This window comes from Pristiophorus japonicus, chromosome 4 (genome assembly GCF_044704955.1).
Source record: "Pristiophorus japonicus isolate sPriJap1 chromosome 4, sPriJap1.hap1, whole genome shotgun sequence".
Classification (NCBI taxonomy): Eukaryota; Metazoa; Chordata; class Chondrichthyes; family Pristiophoridae; genus Pristiophorus; species Pristiophorus japonicus.
The window spans coordinates 232,972,495-232,987,850 of record NC_091980.1 but is presented as its reverse complement, the minus strand read 5'-3'; the positions used below and the strand labels follow the sequence as shown (position 1 = coordinate 232,987,850).

Below are 15,356 nucleotides of genomic sequence, written 5' to 3'. Positions count from 1 at the left end.
ATAATGTATTCTTAGTTTCTTAACTGTATCATACTTATATTGTATACAGTAGATCTTGGCTTCAAAAAGTAATACTGTCATAATAGCATACTGTGTTTCACAAAACTAAATTATATTCACAGAATATACATTCCCGTGCATTTAAAAACTGAGCTGCTGTTAAGCTAAAGGAATTGAAACTGTTCCATTTGCTCGACTTCTGCTCCGAATGTGGACACTGGACTCTGTGACATCTTCTGTTTGTTCTTCATTTTTCTTCTCTTTTAATCTGTTAATAAACCTTAAAGTTATTTCATCCCATTCTTCAGGAAGAAGCATGAGCAGGAAGCCGATGCATATAATGGTAGTTGCAGCCAACCTCACCACACTGAATATTACCTCATGTTTCAGAAGATCAACAGCTGTGTAAAACAGGTAATTGAATTCAGTTAAAAATGTTCCTTTACAACTTATTACTTATGTTGCAAATTGAATGTAGTATAACCTGGCATATTATATTGTAAGGAATACCATATGCAATTTGATAGTTATTCAGAAATGCCTCATAATTAGTCTTGAATTATCCTGTTGTTTCTTTCTGTACGTTTCATAGCTAAAATATTACATTTTACACCCGACTTATTTGTGCTTGTCACCAGTACATAATCCAGCCTAAGGAATCAGATGTGCTGTGTCTTATTTTATAAAGTTCGGAATTCTTAAAATTATCAAAGCATTATCTGCCATTTCCTTTGCCTCCTATAAGTAAAATGGGAATCACCTTAAAGGTGTCATTTGTGAGTCCATGCTACAAGCGGGAAGTGAATATTGAAAATGCGGGCACACAATACCCATAATTGTCCAATATTCATTTAATTCTTGGGAAAATCATGAGCAGTATGCGCCTGAATGTCTGCTGGCTGTAGCTGGTGCTAGGGCTCTCTGCCCACAATGCAAACTCGGAAAATCCCCACTTAAATCAAAACAAATTTACATTCTGCAAAATACAAGAAATGCAGATAAAAACTTCCTATTTTGAGATAATTGTACAGCATGAAGCTTATAGCAGGAAGACTTTAGTGCAATATCCCTTCATGACTTGAAATTGGCACTAGTTTGAACTCAACACAGACTGATGAAACAAAAGTATCATGGTTATAAAGGGTTGACTTTGCAAGGTCTTGCGGACAGAGGGTGGGGATTCTCTATGCATTTTGTGGTGCTCGATTTCAGGGGTCGACAGGAAGAAACCACATTATTGGCATGTGCAGGCCTCATTTAAATACAAAAAATATGCTAAATAGGTCCCACACTGAAGTCCTTGTCTACAAGCGAGGCTCTGTTCACAGCGGGAACCACATGCACAAAAATGAGCATATCGGGAGGCCTGGGAATTGACCTGCTCAAGCAAACAAAGAACAAACTTGCGTTCATATAGCATCTTTCACATCCTCAGGATTTCCCAAAGTACTTTACAGCCAATTAATTAATTTTAAAGTGTAATCTGTTTTTTCTAATATGCAAACATAGCAACCAAATTGTGCACAGCAAGATTCCACAAACTACAATCAGAGGCTTCTTAAAGGGAGATGGTAGCTTCTGACATGGGTAAGCAAAAATATTTGTGTTTTCAAATACATTTTGCTGCATGCAGTAGTTAATTCTGCTAGATAGTCCACTATTTTTCCATTTTGGTACTTTTCATTATTCTCAGTTGCTACCAGCACTTAAGTTGCATCATACAAAGAACTGATGATGGGTATTCCTTTGAGGGTTCTTAAGTTGATGAGGAAGAGGAGCTCATGAAGAATCAACAAATGCATTACCATCACCGAATCCCGCAACATCAACATCCCGGGGGTCACCAATGATCAGAAACTTAACTGGACCAGCCACATAAATACTGTGGCTACAAGAGCAGGTCAGAGACTGGGTATTCTGTGGCGAGTGTCTCACCTCCCAACTTCCCAAAGCCTTTCCACCATCTAAAAGGTTCAAGTCAGGGGTGTAATGGAATATTCTCCACTTGCCTGGATGAATGCAGCTCCAACAACACTCAAGAAGCCTGACACCATCCGGGACAAAGCAGCCCGCTTGATTGCCATCCATCACCTTAAACATTCACTCCCTCCACCACCGGCGCATCGTGGCTGCAGTGTGTACCATCTATAAGATGCACTTCTATAAGAAGCCAATAAGAAGGCTTCTTCGACTTCACCTCCCAGACCCACAACCTCTACCACCTAGAAGGCCAAATCACCATCCTGACTTAGAAATATATCGCTGTTCCTTCATCGTTACATGGATCAAAATCCTGGAACTCCCTCCCTAACAAGGACTGCAGTGGTTCAAGAAGGTGGCTCACCACCACCTTCTCAAGGGCAATTAGGGATTGGCAATAAATGCTGGCCTTGCCAGTGATGCCCACATCCCAGGAACAAAGTTTTAAAAAGAAACATTGGGTGGCTATCTCTTAGCAGAACACAGCTATCCAGTGCACCCATAGGAACTGCTGCATTCTTTGGGAAATAGCCTTTCAAGCACTGTGCACAACCAATGCCCATTTTAACACACTCCTTCATTGTACCAATGCTTTATAGCACACATTTTCGAGAAGGTGGAGGTAGCAAAGAACAGCTGCTGAGCTGTCTAAGCTGTCGTGAATCTCTGCAGGTTTCCGCAGTACCACTGTAAACAATTAATTCACTTCAGTGGCACCACAAATTCCCTTTCATACATTCCTTTAAGAGCTATTGCTTTGTCAGAATGTGTGCTTCCGAGATAAGTGTGCTGCAGGCCGAGCTCTCCAGCCAAGCTTGTCATGCGCCAATAGTCTATTCAAATTAGAGGCAGGGATGATTGTCACAATGATTGGCATAGCTCCTGGCACCAATGTGCCTGCATCATGGACCAGGTCAAGGCCATTTTTGCTATCCTTGCAAAATTGCAGCTTAAACATTATACATGAAAAGGAGTTGGGCCATCTACCTGGCAGCACTCAGCTCCCTGCCCCAATAACTTACATGAGGGCAGGCTAGAAACTATTAACATTTTTTACTTAGTCATGGATTCTTGTATGTTTTAACGTGGTATTTTGCAATACAAATTAACTGTGAAAATTAACAACTTGCTTCATCTCTTCCCACCTTCACCGACCTCTTTAAGGGGGATCAAGGGGTATGGCGAGAAAGCAGGAATGGGGTACTGAAGTTGAATGTTCAGCCATGAACTCATTGAATGGCGGTGCAGGCTAGAAGGGCCCAATGGCCTACTCCTGCACCTATTTTCTATGTTTCTATTTTCTATGTTTCCATGACTATCCTTGCCATTACTACTTCCCTAAATCTCTTCCCACTTCCTATTGTTGCATTCCAGTCCAAAACTATGAAGTGCCTTGGGACTATTTTTGTACCTTAAGGAGCTATATAAATACAAGTTGTTGTATCTAAGGAACACTTTTTTTCTCCCTTTCAGCCAATTTTCTTCTCTCTTCTCTCCCCTCTGCTGTAGGCACTGCCATTTTTGGTGAGGTATGTTTGGCATGGGTCCATAGGTGATAGTTGCCCTTTAGTATCTCATTCAAGTGACCATTCTTCATGTGTGAGCCTTGAAAGTGAGTGTTGGCTTGCTGGCAGTGTTTGGAGTTGAGTGGATTTTCCATGTTTGCTTTCTTATATTTTTATTTAGCATTGGAACTTTACCAAGACACGAACTATAATTGTTAGCTTTGCGGTCCATAAGTTTAGTATTAGAATAAAATAATTATATGATAATTATAGGAAATTATTTTATTAAACAAAAATACTGAGATAATTTTTTAATTAAATGAATTGAGACATACAGATTGGCATGGTCTTTGAACATAAGAACATAAGAAATAGGAGCAAGAATAGGCCATATGGCCCCTCGAGCCTGTTCTGCCATTCAGTAAGATCATGGCTGATCACGACCTCAACTCCAAATTCCTGTCTGACCTCCATATCCTTTGATTGGCCTAGAGTCCAAAAATGTATCTATCTCAGCCTTGAATATACTCAACAACTCGGCATTCACAGAAGTTTAGGATAGAGAATTCCAAAGATTCACAACCCTCTGAGTGAAGAAATTCACTCTGGGTCTTAAATGGTCTACCCTTTATCCTGAGTCTATGCCTCCTGGTTCTAAACGCATGCACCTTGTTTCGACGGTTTTTACCGCAGCTGCGGTTGAGGTCAACTCTTTCAGGAAATTGCCCTCTTTGGTTTTTTTTCATCCGGAAGTTGGTCATAATGGAGGCGGTGACTACACTTGAGGGGCAAAAATGCGGCGGTGACAACAACTGAGAGGCGGAAGTTGGGGGAGGTGCGTATTCACCACCGCAATAACGTCATCACGGCGCCGCGTCACCACGGCTTTCCACTTCACTTAAAGGGGAGAGGCTCCGCGCTTTATAAAACTCAGTCCACTGGGCCACCAGGGAGGGTTTCGACTGGGCCAACAGCTTGGCACCCAAGAGGGGGTGCCAGGCTGCCTGTTGGCGGCCTGGCCGAACCCAGGGCCTTAATTGTTGAGCCAACCTGGCAGTCGTCCGACAAAATAAAAACATGGCGGCAGTGAGCCCTTCCCTTGAAGAGAAGCCGCACGGCCCCTGCAAAAAGCCACAGCCTCACTTGAGCACCAGGGAAAAGATTGTGTTGGTACAGCTGGGCAGGCTGAAGATTTTCCATGGGGAATGTTGCCGTTGGGGGGTTAGATTGGTGGTGCGCACGGTGATGACGTGCTTAACACCGATCGGCAGCTGAGGAGCGGTAAGGGGGTTGATCGGGGCACCGCCGGGGAAACTCGGGAGGGCAATTGGGCTAGCAGCAGCAATTCCACCAAAAGTCAGCGGCCACTCCACTTCGCCGCCGATTTGGGGTGGTAACAGGCCTTAAGGGAAGGGGCAATTTCGGCCCCTTTGTGTTCTCCTCACAGATTAACTTCCCACCTATCTTTGTATCATCAGCAAACTTGGATACATTACACTCGGTCTCTTCATCTAGGACATTAATATAGATTGTAAATAGCTGAGGCCCCAGCACTGACCCTTGTGGCACCCCACTAGTTATAGCCTGCCAACCTGAAAAAGACCCGTTTAGAAATATAGAAACATAGAAACATAGAAAATAGGTGCAGGAGTAGGCCATTCAGCCCTTCGAGCCTGCACCACCATTCAATAAGATCATGACTGATCATTCACCTCAGTACTCCTTTCCTGCTTTCTCTCCATACCCCTTGATCCCTTTAGCCGTAATGGCCATATCTAACTCCCTCTTGAATATATCCAATGAACTGGCATCAATAACTCTCTGCGATTGGGAATTTCACAGGTTAACAACTCTATGAGTGAAGAAGTTTCTTCTCATCTCAGTCCTAAATGGCTTACCCCTTATCCTTAGACTATGTACCCTGGTTCTGGACTTCCCCAACATCGGGAACATTCTTCCTGCATCTAACCTGTCCAGTCCAGTCAGAATTTTATATGTTTCTATGAGATCCCCTCTCATCCTTCTAAACTCCAGTGAATACAGGCCCAGTCGATCCAATCTCTCCTCATATGTCAGTCCTGCCATCCCGGGAATCAGTCTGGTGAACCTTCGCTGCACTCCCTCAATAGCAAGAACGTCCTTCCTAAGATTAGGAGATCAAAACTGAACACAATATTCCAGGTGAGGCCACACTAAGGCCCTTAACAACTGCAGTGAGACCTCCCTGCTCCTATACTCAGCTCCCCTAGCTATGAAGGCCAACATACCATTTGCCTTCTTCACCGCCTGCTGTACCTGCATGCCAACTTTCAATGACTGATGTACCATGACAACCAGGTCTTGTTGCACCTCCCCTTTTCCTAAGCTGCCGCCATTCAGAAAATATTCTGCCTTCGCGTTTTTGCCACCAAAGTGGATAACCTCACATTTATCCATATTATACTTCATCTGCCACGTGTTTTTCCACTCACCTAACCTGTCCAAGTCACCCTGCGGCCTTTTAGCATCCTCCTCACAGCTCACACCGCCACCCAGCTTAGTGTCATCTGCAAACTTGGAGATATTACACTCAATTCCCTCATCCAAATCATTAATGTATATTGTAAATAGCTGGGGTCCCAGCACTGAGCCCTGCGGCACCCCACTAGTTACTGCCTGCCATTCTGAAAAGGACCCGTTTATCCCGACTCTCTGCTTCCTGTCTGCCAACCAATTCTCTATCCACGTCAGTACATTATCCCCAATACCACGTGCTTTAATTTTGCACACCAATCTCTTGTGTGGGACCTTGTCAAAAGCCTTTTGGAAGCCCAAATACACCACATCCACTGGTTCTCCCTTGTCCACTCTACTAGTTACAGCCTCAAAAAATTCTAGAAGATTTGTCAAGCAGGATTTCCCTTTCATAAATCTACGCTGACTTGGACCGATCCTGTCACTGCTTTCCAAATGTGCTGCTATTTCATCTTTAATAATTGATTCCAACATTTTCCCTACTGCAGATGTCAGGCTAACCGGTCTATAATTTCCCGTTTTCTCTCACCCTCCTTTTTTAAAAAGTGGTGTTACATTAGCTACCCTCCAGTCCATAGGAACCGATCCAGAGTCGATAGACTGTTGGAAAATGATCACCAATGCATTCACTATTTCTAGGGCTACTTCCTTAAGTACTCTGGGATGCAGACTATCAGGCCCCGGGGATTTATCGGTCTTCAATCCCATCAATTTCCCTACACAATTTCCGGCCTAATAAGGATTTCCTTCAGTTCCTCCTTCTCACTAGACCCTCAGTCCCCTAGTATTTCCGGAAGGTTATTTGTGTCTTCCTTCGTGAAGACAGAACCAAAGTATTTGTTTAACTGGTCCGCCATTTCTTTGTTCCCCATTATAAATTCACCTGAATCTGACTGCAAGGGACCTATGTTTGTTTTCACTAATCTTTTTTTCTTCACATATCTATAGAAGCTTTTGCTGTTAGTTTTTATGTTCTCAGCAAGCTTCCTCTCATACTCTATTTTCCCCCTCCTAATTAAACCATTTGTCCTCCTCTGCTGAATTACAAAATTCTCCCAGTCCTCAGGTTTGCTGCTTTTTCTGGCCAATTTATATGCCTCTTCCTTGGATTTAACACTATCCTTAATTTCCCTTGTTAGCCATGGTTGAGCCACCTTCCCCATTTTACTTTTACTCCAGACAGGGATATACAATTGTTGAATTTCATCCATGTGATCTTTAAATGTTTGCCATTGCCTATCCACTGTCAACCCTTTAAGTATCACTCGCCAGTCTATTCTAGCCAATTCACGTCTCATACCATCGAAGTTACCTTTCCTTAAGTTCAGGACCTTGGTCTCTGAATTATCTATGTCATTCTCCATCTTAATAAAGAATTCTACCATATTATGGTCATTCTTCCCCAAGGGGCCTCGCACAACAAGATTGCTAATTAGTCCTTTCTCATTACACATCACCCAGTCTAGGATGGCCAGCCCTCTAGTTGGTTCCTCGACATATTGGTCTTGAAAACCATCCCTAATACACTCCAGGAAATCCACCTCCACTGCATTGCTACCAGTTTGCTTATCCCGACTCTTGGTTTTCTGTCCGTTAACTAATCCTCTTCCCATGCTATTATATTACCACCAACCCCATGAACACTTATCTTGTGTAATAACCTCTTATGCAACATCTTATCGAAATCCAAATATACTGGTTCCCCTTTATTTACCCTGCTAGTTACATCCTCAAAAAATTCTAATAAATTTGTCAAATACGATTTCCCTTTCATAAAACCATGTTGACCCTGCCTAATCATGTTATGAAATTCTAAGTGCACTGATATCATTTCCTTAACAATGGATTCCAGCATTTTCCTGACGGCTGATGTCAGACTAACTGGCCTGTATTTCCCTGTTTTCTCTCTCCCTCCTTTCTTAAATAGTGGTGTTATATTTGCTATCTTCCAATCCGCTGGGACTGTTCTAGAATCTAGATAATTTTGGAAGATCAAAACTAATGCCTCACTATCTCTGTTGCCACCTCTTTTAGAACCCTAGGATGTAGGCTGTCAGGTTCAGGTATTTGTTGGTTTTAAGTCCCATTAGTTTCTCTAGTACTTTTTCTCTACTTATATTAATTACATTAAGTTCCTCACCCTCATTAGACCTCGGGTTCCCCACTATTTTTGATATAATTTTTGTATCTATGCTGTTTGCTGTGGGTATTACAGGGGAAGACTGGTCAGTAATATGCCTGAACAAGCAATTAAATAAGAGATTTTTGCTGCTATGATTGTGCTTGTGTGCTGCTGCTGATGGTAAGTGTAATGGAAAACGCATTGTCCTAAAAGTGCAACAAGACTGCACTGCTCTGCATCTCTTGACTGGCCTGTGACGGTAATGCAAGGGGCTTACATTTCAGGCAAATGCAGGTTTATAAAGAGATCAAACAACATGCAATGAGGTCAGAGCCTCCTTCCTTCCCTTACATTTTTCGTGGTTTGCCCCAGAAATGCCTCGTCACCACTGAAGGGATGTTTTAAAGGAGTGGATTTTCAAACTCACTTTTGATGTTTCTCCTAAAGTTGTGTTTAACTGTATTGGGGCTGAATGTGATGTATTACTTTTTGGCTTTTTGGTTTGCTTTAGTTGCATTTTGTTTGGTGCATGTTTTTTTAGCTATTTTGACTGTTCAACTGTGGAAAGTTGAGCTCACCCAACATCCAAATATATCTTTCAAGCAGAGGCCACATTGATAGCTATTGGGTGCAGGAACTTTGGCTGTTTTATTTTTCCCCCCCTAACACAGAAGCATTGGTGTCAATTGTAGTGGCCTCACTTCTGTGCTGGCTGAGACCCCAACCAGCAATCATGGTTAAGGCTAGCAGATGAATAATGACCCGCATGAGTCCTAGCTATGCTTGCCTTTTTGTGGGATATGTGAAACATTCTTTGTTCCAGTCCTACTCAGGTCCCCTCCCTCACCTCTTTTTCCGATACACTGCTGACTATCGGTGCCATTTACTGCTCTTTGCTTCCAATTTCCACCCTTCCCTCGCCTTCACATGGTCCATCTACGAGTCTCCCCGTCCCTTCTTCGATTTCCCTGCCTCTATGGGCTATCGACAAACATCCACTATAAGCCCACTGACTCCCACAGCTACCTTTACTACCCTTTCTCCCACCCCTTGCGCCTCATGTAAGGATTTTATTCCATTCTCTCAGTTTCTCTGTCTCCGTTGCATCTGTTCTGACAATGTCACCTTCCATACTAGTGCTTCTGATAAGTCTAACTTTTTCCTCAACTGAAGATTCACCTCTACCATGGTTGACAAGGCCCTTGACTGTGTCCGCTCCATTTCCCACACTTCTGCTCTCACCTCTTCCTCTCCGTCCGAGAGCCACGATAGGGCTCCCCTTATCCTCACCTTTCACCCCATCGCCTCCACATTCAACGGATCATCCTCCATCATTTCCGCCACCTCTAGCATGATGCCACCACCAAACACATCTTCCCCTCCCCTTTCAGCATTCCGCTCCCTCCACGACATTCTGGTCCACTCCTCAATCATATCCTTCCCTTCCCACGGCACCTTGCCGTGCAAGCACAGAAGATACAACACCTGCTCTTTTACCCCCTCCCTTCCCACTGTCCAGGGGCCCAAACACTTCTTCCAGGTGAAACAGCGATTTACTTGTACTTCTTGTAATTTAGTATACTGTATTCACTGCTCACGATACGGTCTCCTCTACACTGGGGAGACCAAATGCAGATTGGGTGACCACTTTGCGGAACACCTCCGTTCAATCTGTAAGCGTGACCCCGAGCTTTCAGTCGCCTGTCAACTTTAATTTTCCATTCCGCTCCCACTCTGACCTCGGCCTCTTACACTGTTCCAACGAAGCTCAACTTAAGCTCAAGGAACAGCATCTCAACTTTCGATTAGTGACTTTACTGTCTTCTGGACTCAACATCAAGTTCAACAATTTCAGATCATAACCTCTGCCTCTATTTTTTCACATGGCAGCTGTTAATGATTCTGCCATTCCCATTCTTGCCTCTTCTAGACTCATCTTTTGTGTCTTTACTTGTCCCATTACCATTTCCTTTTGCTTTGTACTATCATACCGTTTCTCATTTAATCACTCCTGCCTTCCGCCCTATCACAGACCTTCACTTTTGTACTTTCCTCCCCTCTCTGCTTTCCCTGCCTCTGCACTTGCCTAAAATCTGTTACATCTCTAACTTTTCCAATTTGGATGAAAGGTCATCGATTGAAACTTTAATCCTATTTCTCTCTCCACATGTGCTGCCCTGACCTGTTGAGTATTTTCTGTTTTTATTTAATAATAGCCATTTGTTTCATCTGAATCATGGCTCTGTACCCCAGCAAGGAGTGAATGTCTCCAGAAAGGGAAAGAGGGTGGAGGAGAGAAAGTTTGTGGAGAAAAAATAACTGGAATAGAACATAGAATAGTAAATTAAAATTTTTCGTGCAGAATTAGTTATGTCTGTTACAAGTGGATTAGGCAATTGGGTACAAGAATTGTGTAAAACGCACAAGAATAAATGTAACTAGTATTTGTAAGAACTCTACAATTTTCAACATGTTTTTATCTCAGGGACTGATACACCGATGACGTAAAAGACCAGCAACATTGCAACTGCAAAATGGAAGGCCCAGTAATTTACTTGGTTTCGAGAGAATCCAAGCACATCAAACCGGGGATATCCTGCTCAATAGAATGAAAAGCAGTTAGGTTCTACAAAGGGCGGGTGATTCACTCGGCCAGATTACCGCCCAGACAGTGAAGGCAAAAATCTAACCTATTGTTTTATCACAAGTGTAATACTTTATTAACTGAACGTATAGGAAAAACATTTGGTACTTTTATTCTACAGTGAACGAACAGTACAGCAACGCACAGTGAAGAAAAGAAAATTACCTGCATTTCCAGGGACACTCAGAACAGTTCCAATAGAAATGAGTAAAGGGTATGTTAATACAACCCCAACGTTCACAAGAATATTGAAAGCTGCACAAAGAAAGAAAATTAGAGAGATATTTAAATTCTGGTCAATTATCCATTCTAATAAAAATTAACATTTTTAAGAAACTTAAAAAAGAAAATGTTAATTTTTTTTTAAAGTTTGTTCATCTTTATTTCAGCTTTGCCCTTTCCCCATGAGAGTCACAATTTTTGTTTTGCTCTCTCTAACATTTTTTAAAAGTTACAATTTTAGAAGCTTACTCACTTCCTTGTTCATGGTTGGGAATTCTGCTTTTCGATTGGCTGCATAGACAGTTTGTTGACGTCACAGCAGCTCTTCGCTGTGAATCCCCATTACATAGAATATACGGCAAAACAGATCATTCAGCCCAACCAGTACATGCCGTTGATCATCAGTTGATTTTAATCATGCATCGGAAAACCCAGAAATTCTCGACATAGAAATTGAGATATCTTTGTGTGAAGCTTACTTCGAAGCCAGTGGCGAACACCTTTGCTTTGCTGCTGACCGGGCCAAGAACTTGGCTTTGGAAATGTGTTTTCGCTACTAAGATCTAAATTTCACCAAAGATGTTTTGATTGAGAGGAAAGAGTTCACAGTCTTTAACAGAAGGATTTATTATTGACTTCGGCAGGACTCCAATCATCCATTGCTGTCGTTCCCATTGTTGATACTGGGCTGTGCACCAATTATATTCTTCATGAAGATTAATGCTGACCCTCAGCGGTCTTATTTTCGCACAAAGACAAGTTGAGCTTATTTGCTTGAAATCCCGGATTTTGCGATAAGAATAACAATGAGGCAACAGTGCTCACCATTATAAACAGTAAATCAGACAGGAAAGTCTGGTATCTGCACTTGCGCAGTTAAACACAAAAATTAGGAATTTGCTATCCGAGTTGTCCTGCTCATCCACAAGCTTCACTCTAACAGTATCTCGTCGAGAGACTCAGCATTGAAATACATAAAGGGTGTGGAGTTCTGGTACATACCCACTAGATACCCACTAAACACCCCAGACAACATTAGGGCTTGTCCATTCAAGTGGGAATGAATTTTAACACTGTGGTAAGTCTTAATTACTAGCAAACAACCTCTCTGGCGCTGAAAATGTATTTATACATGTGTGGAGTCTCATTCCCTCAGATTTTAATTATTGTTGGAGATTTAAAAAAAAGTAAATGCATTTTTTTTACTTTTTCATTCTGTCTCATTTATCTCTCTCTTAATCCCATTTTTCTTTCCCTCTCTTTATTTCACTTTCTACACATAATTTGGCATTGAATTAAATATTTTAACTTACACTTCCTGGTTTAGACACTGCATGCTGGATTTTACCAACCTCGGCGGGTCCTGACCTCGCAGCTGGTCCCAGCCCGCTCTGTAGAATGATTTTCCCCTAATTGGGCTTGTTAAGCCCACCCAGCACTTTTGCCGGCCAATTAAAGGAAGCGGGTCTGACGATGTCATTTGATGACGCGTCATCAGCCGGTTTCCTTAAAGGGACCATATGCAAATTTATTTTGACATTTGTGCTGTCAGTGTTCTACAACATTGAGATGCTGCAAACATTGAAAAGCACTACACAGACGTGCAGAGCTGCACCCAGGCTCTCCGAAGATTCCCTCCATATGCTTATGGAGGGAGTCACAGCACTTCCAATGGTTGGAAGAGACCTCCCTCGGAGATCAACACAGCCTGGTTGCACATTGCACAGGAGGACACAAGCAGGGATGTCGTCAGGAGGGCCGGGCTGCAGTAGCACAAACCTTTCAATGTCCTCAGTAGATCAAGAAATGTTACTGCAAGGCACACTGAACCTCATCCTGCTGTGCCACTCATCACATCCCCATCACTCTGCCTTCCCGACCCGACTCCTGCACATCCTTACTCACACCAACTTACCTTGCACCTCCACCCATCCCTCTCTATCTACGTTATCACTTCCCCATCTCACTAGCCACACCTCACACTCACCCTCATCCTAGTGCAATCATACCAACTAAAAACACACAAGAGTAGGCACTTGGCTGTTTTAGAGAATGTTCATGTGAAGTTTCTGTTAATGTGCTGTCAAACATTGAAATCTTTATTTTCATAGAATCATAGAATTGTTACAGTCTCCTTGGTAAAGTGCAACAACCCCATCGGCACCTGGGAATCCCTGGACCAAGACCACCCAAAGTGGAGGAAGAGCATCCAGGAGAGTGCTGAGCACCTCGAGTCTCGTCGCCAAGAGCATGCAGAAATCAAAAGCAGACAGCAGAAGGAACGTGTGGTAAACCAGGCTCTCCACCCACCCTTTCCTTCAACCACTGTCTTCCCCACCTGTGACAGAGACTGTAATTCCCACATTGGACTGTACAGCCATGTGAGAACTCACTTTTAGAGTGGAAGCAAGTCTTCCTCGATTCCAAGGGACTGCCTATGATGATGACGATGATGACAGCACAAAAGGAGGCCATTTGGCCCACCGAGCCTGTCCTGGCTCTCTGCCAGAGCACTTCAGCTAGTCCCACTCCCCCATCCTTTCCTCGTAGCCCTGCAAATTTGTTTCCTTCAGGTACTTATCCAATTGCTTTTTGAAAGCCATGATTGAGTCTGCCTCTTCCATCCTTTTAGGCAGTGCATTCCAGATCCTAACCACTCGCTGCATAAAAAAGTTTTCCCTCATGTCGCCTTTGATTCTTTTGCCAATCACCTTAAATCTGAGTTCTCTGGTTCTCGACCTTTCCACCAATGGGAACAGTTTCTCTCTACCTACTCTGTCTGGACCCCTCAGGATTTTGAATACCTCTATCAAATCACCTCTCAACCTTCTATGCTCTAAGGAGAACAACCCCAGCTTCTCCAGTCTATCCACATAACTGAAGTCCCTCATCCCTGGAATCATTCTCGTTAATCTTTTCTGCCTCTCGAGCCTTCACATCCTTCCTAAAGTGCGGTGCTCAGAATGGGACACAATACTCCAGTTGAGGCCAAACCAGTGTTTTATAAAGTTTCATTATAACTTCCTTGCTTTTATACTCTATGCCTCTATTTATGAAGTCCACTTTGCGTTCTTGGACAAATTTATGTGAACCTTTAAAAATGGCTTAGTAAGTTGCAGTGAATGGTGAGACATAATGGTGATGAGTGTGAAAGGAATGGCTTGGGCATTGTTAGGGATGCTTTATGGTGTTGGTGTGGGGTGGTGCCAACCTGGTGCATCTTCTGGCAGCTTCTGGTGTACAGCATCAAGAGAAGTAAATCTGGCCATTGTGAGGCCATCCCTGGCAGCAATGTGGTCGGGTGCTGTCCTGTGCAACATCAATTGATTGCGGAGAAAGTTGGTGTGGTTGTTGGTGCTGCTGGTGTTGGGGCTGATCATGGGATTCTGAGGACCAGGGTGAGACAGTATAAACCGTACCCATTCTGATGTAATAGATGGCAGATGAAGATGAGATGACAAAAGCAATCTGTCAATGGTGAGACAGGCCTTTCCAATGAGGTGACACGATAGAGAGTTTGCTCCAAACACTTGCAACCTGCAAAAAGCTCAATCTGTCTTCCAAAGGCAGGAAATAATGGCTTCTGAGCTTGGAAAATGAACAGCTGTGAGGTGGGAGCTTTTATAGCACATTTCCAGCTGTCAAGTAATGAGATGATTCCATGGCCATTCAACTCCCACTCTGCTTACCTGACATGATCCTCAGGCAGCATGGACCCCGTGGGCGACCTGGTAAACTCTGATGGTGAGCTAAAAATTGATCTTAATCCTCTATTAACAAAGTCAGAATGACCTGAATTGTCTCCCTGCCACTGCATGTTGGCCCGCTCAGCGCTGACAGACCCAACATTTGGGAAAGGCGTGTAGTGGTGGGTTGACAAAGGGTCCCGACCCGCTGTGAAAAAAAAACATTTTCCCACCCCACCCGCTACCGATCATGCCCGCTGACCCCCTGGAAAATTCTGCCCTGCGTGTCTCGGTGAGGATTCTTCAATCTGATTGGTTGAGGAGACACATCGTTGCTTGTCCTGTTCACACAGGTTCCAGATCCCATGTAGAGGGCATTGCACTGTTTTGCTCTCTACAATGTGGGAAAATGTGAGGTTATCCACTTTGGCATAAAAAAATAGAAAAGCAAATTATAATTTAAGTGGAGAAAAATTGCAAAGTGCTGCAGGACAGAGAGTACCTGTGGGTCCTTGTGCATGAAACACAAAAAGTTAGTATGCAGGTACAGCAAGTATTCAGGAAGGCAAATGGAATGTTGCCCGTTATTACAAGGGGGATAGAGTATAGAAGCAGAGATGTCCTGCTACAACTGTACAGGGTACTGGTGAGGCCACACCTAGAGTACTGCGTACAGTTTTGAT

At 43.3% G+C, this 15,356-nt stretch overlaps 1 protein-coding gene and 1 long non-coding RNA gene across 4 annotated transcripts in view; one reads left to right on the top strand and one right to left on the bottom strand.

Moving 5' to 3' along the window:
• Positions 1-59: 59 nt before the first annotated feature.
• The window catches only part of slc35f4 (solute carrier family 35 member F4), a 336,248-nt gene continuing 320,951 nt past the window's right edge, over positions 60-15,356 (bottom strand). For all 3 annotated transcript variants that reach the window (XM_070879154.1, XM_070879155.1, XM_070879156.1), the window contains 2 exons: positions 10,931-11,020; positions 60-401 (listed from right to left, as the gene is read on the bottom strand). In XM_070879154.1, coding sequence (XP_070735255.1) covers positions 160-401; positions 10,931-11,020 — 332 coding nt within the window. In that variant the 3' untranslated portion in view covers positions 60-159. The remainder of the gene's footprint in view (positions 402-10,930; positions 11,021-15,356) is intronic.
• LOC139263304 (uncharacterized) lies at positions 313-15,262 on the top strand. Its single transcript, XR_011593090.1, has 3 exons — positions 313-414; positions 10,607-10,979; positions 13,099-15,262. It is a non-coding gene; the product is annotated as an uncharacterized lncRNA (long non-coding RNA).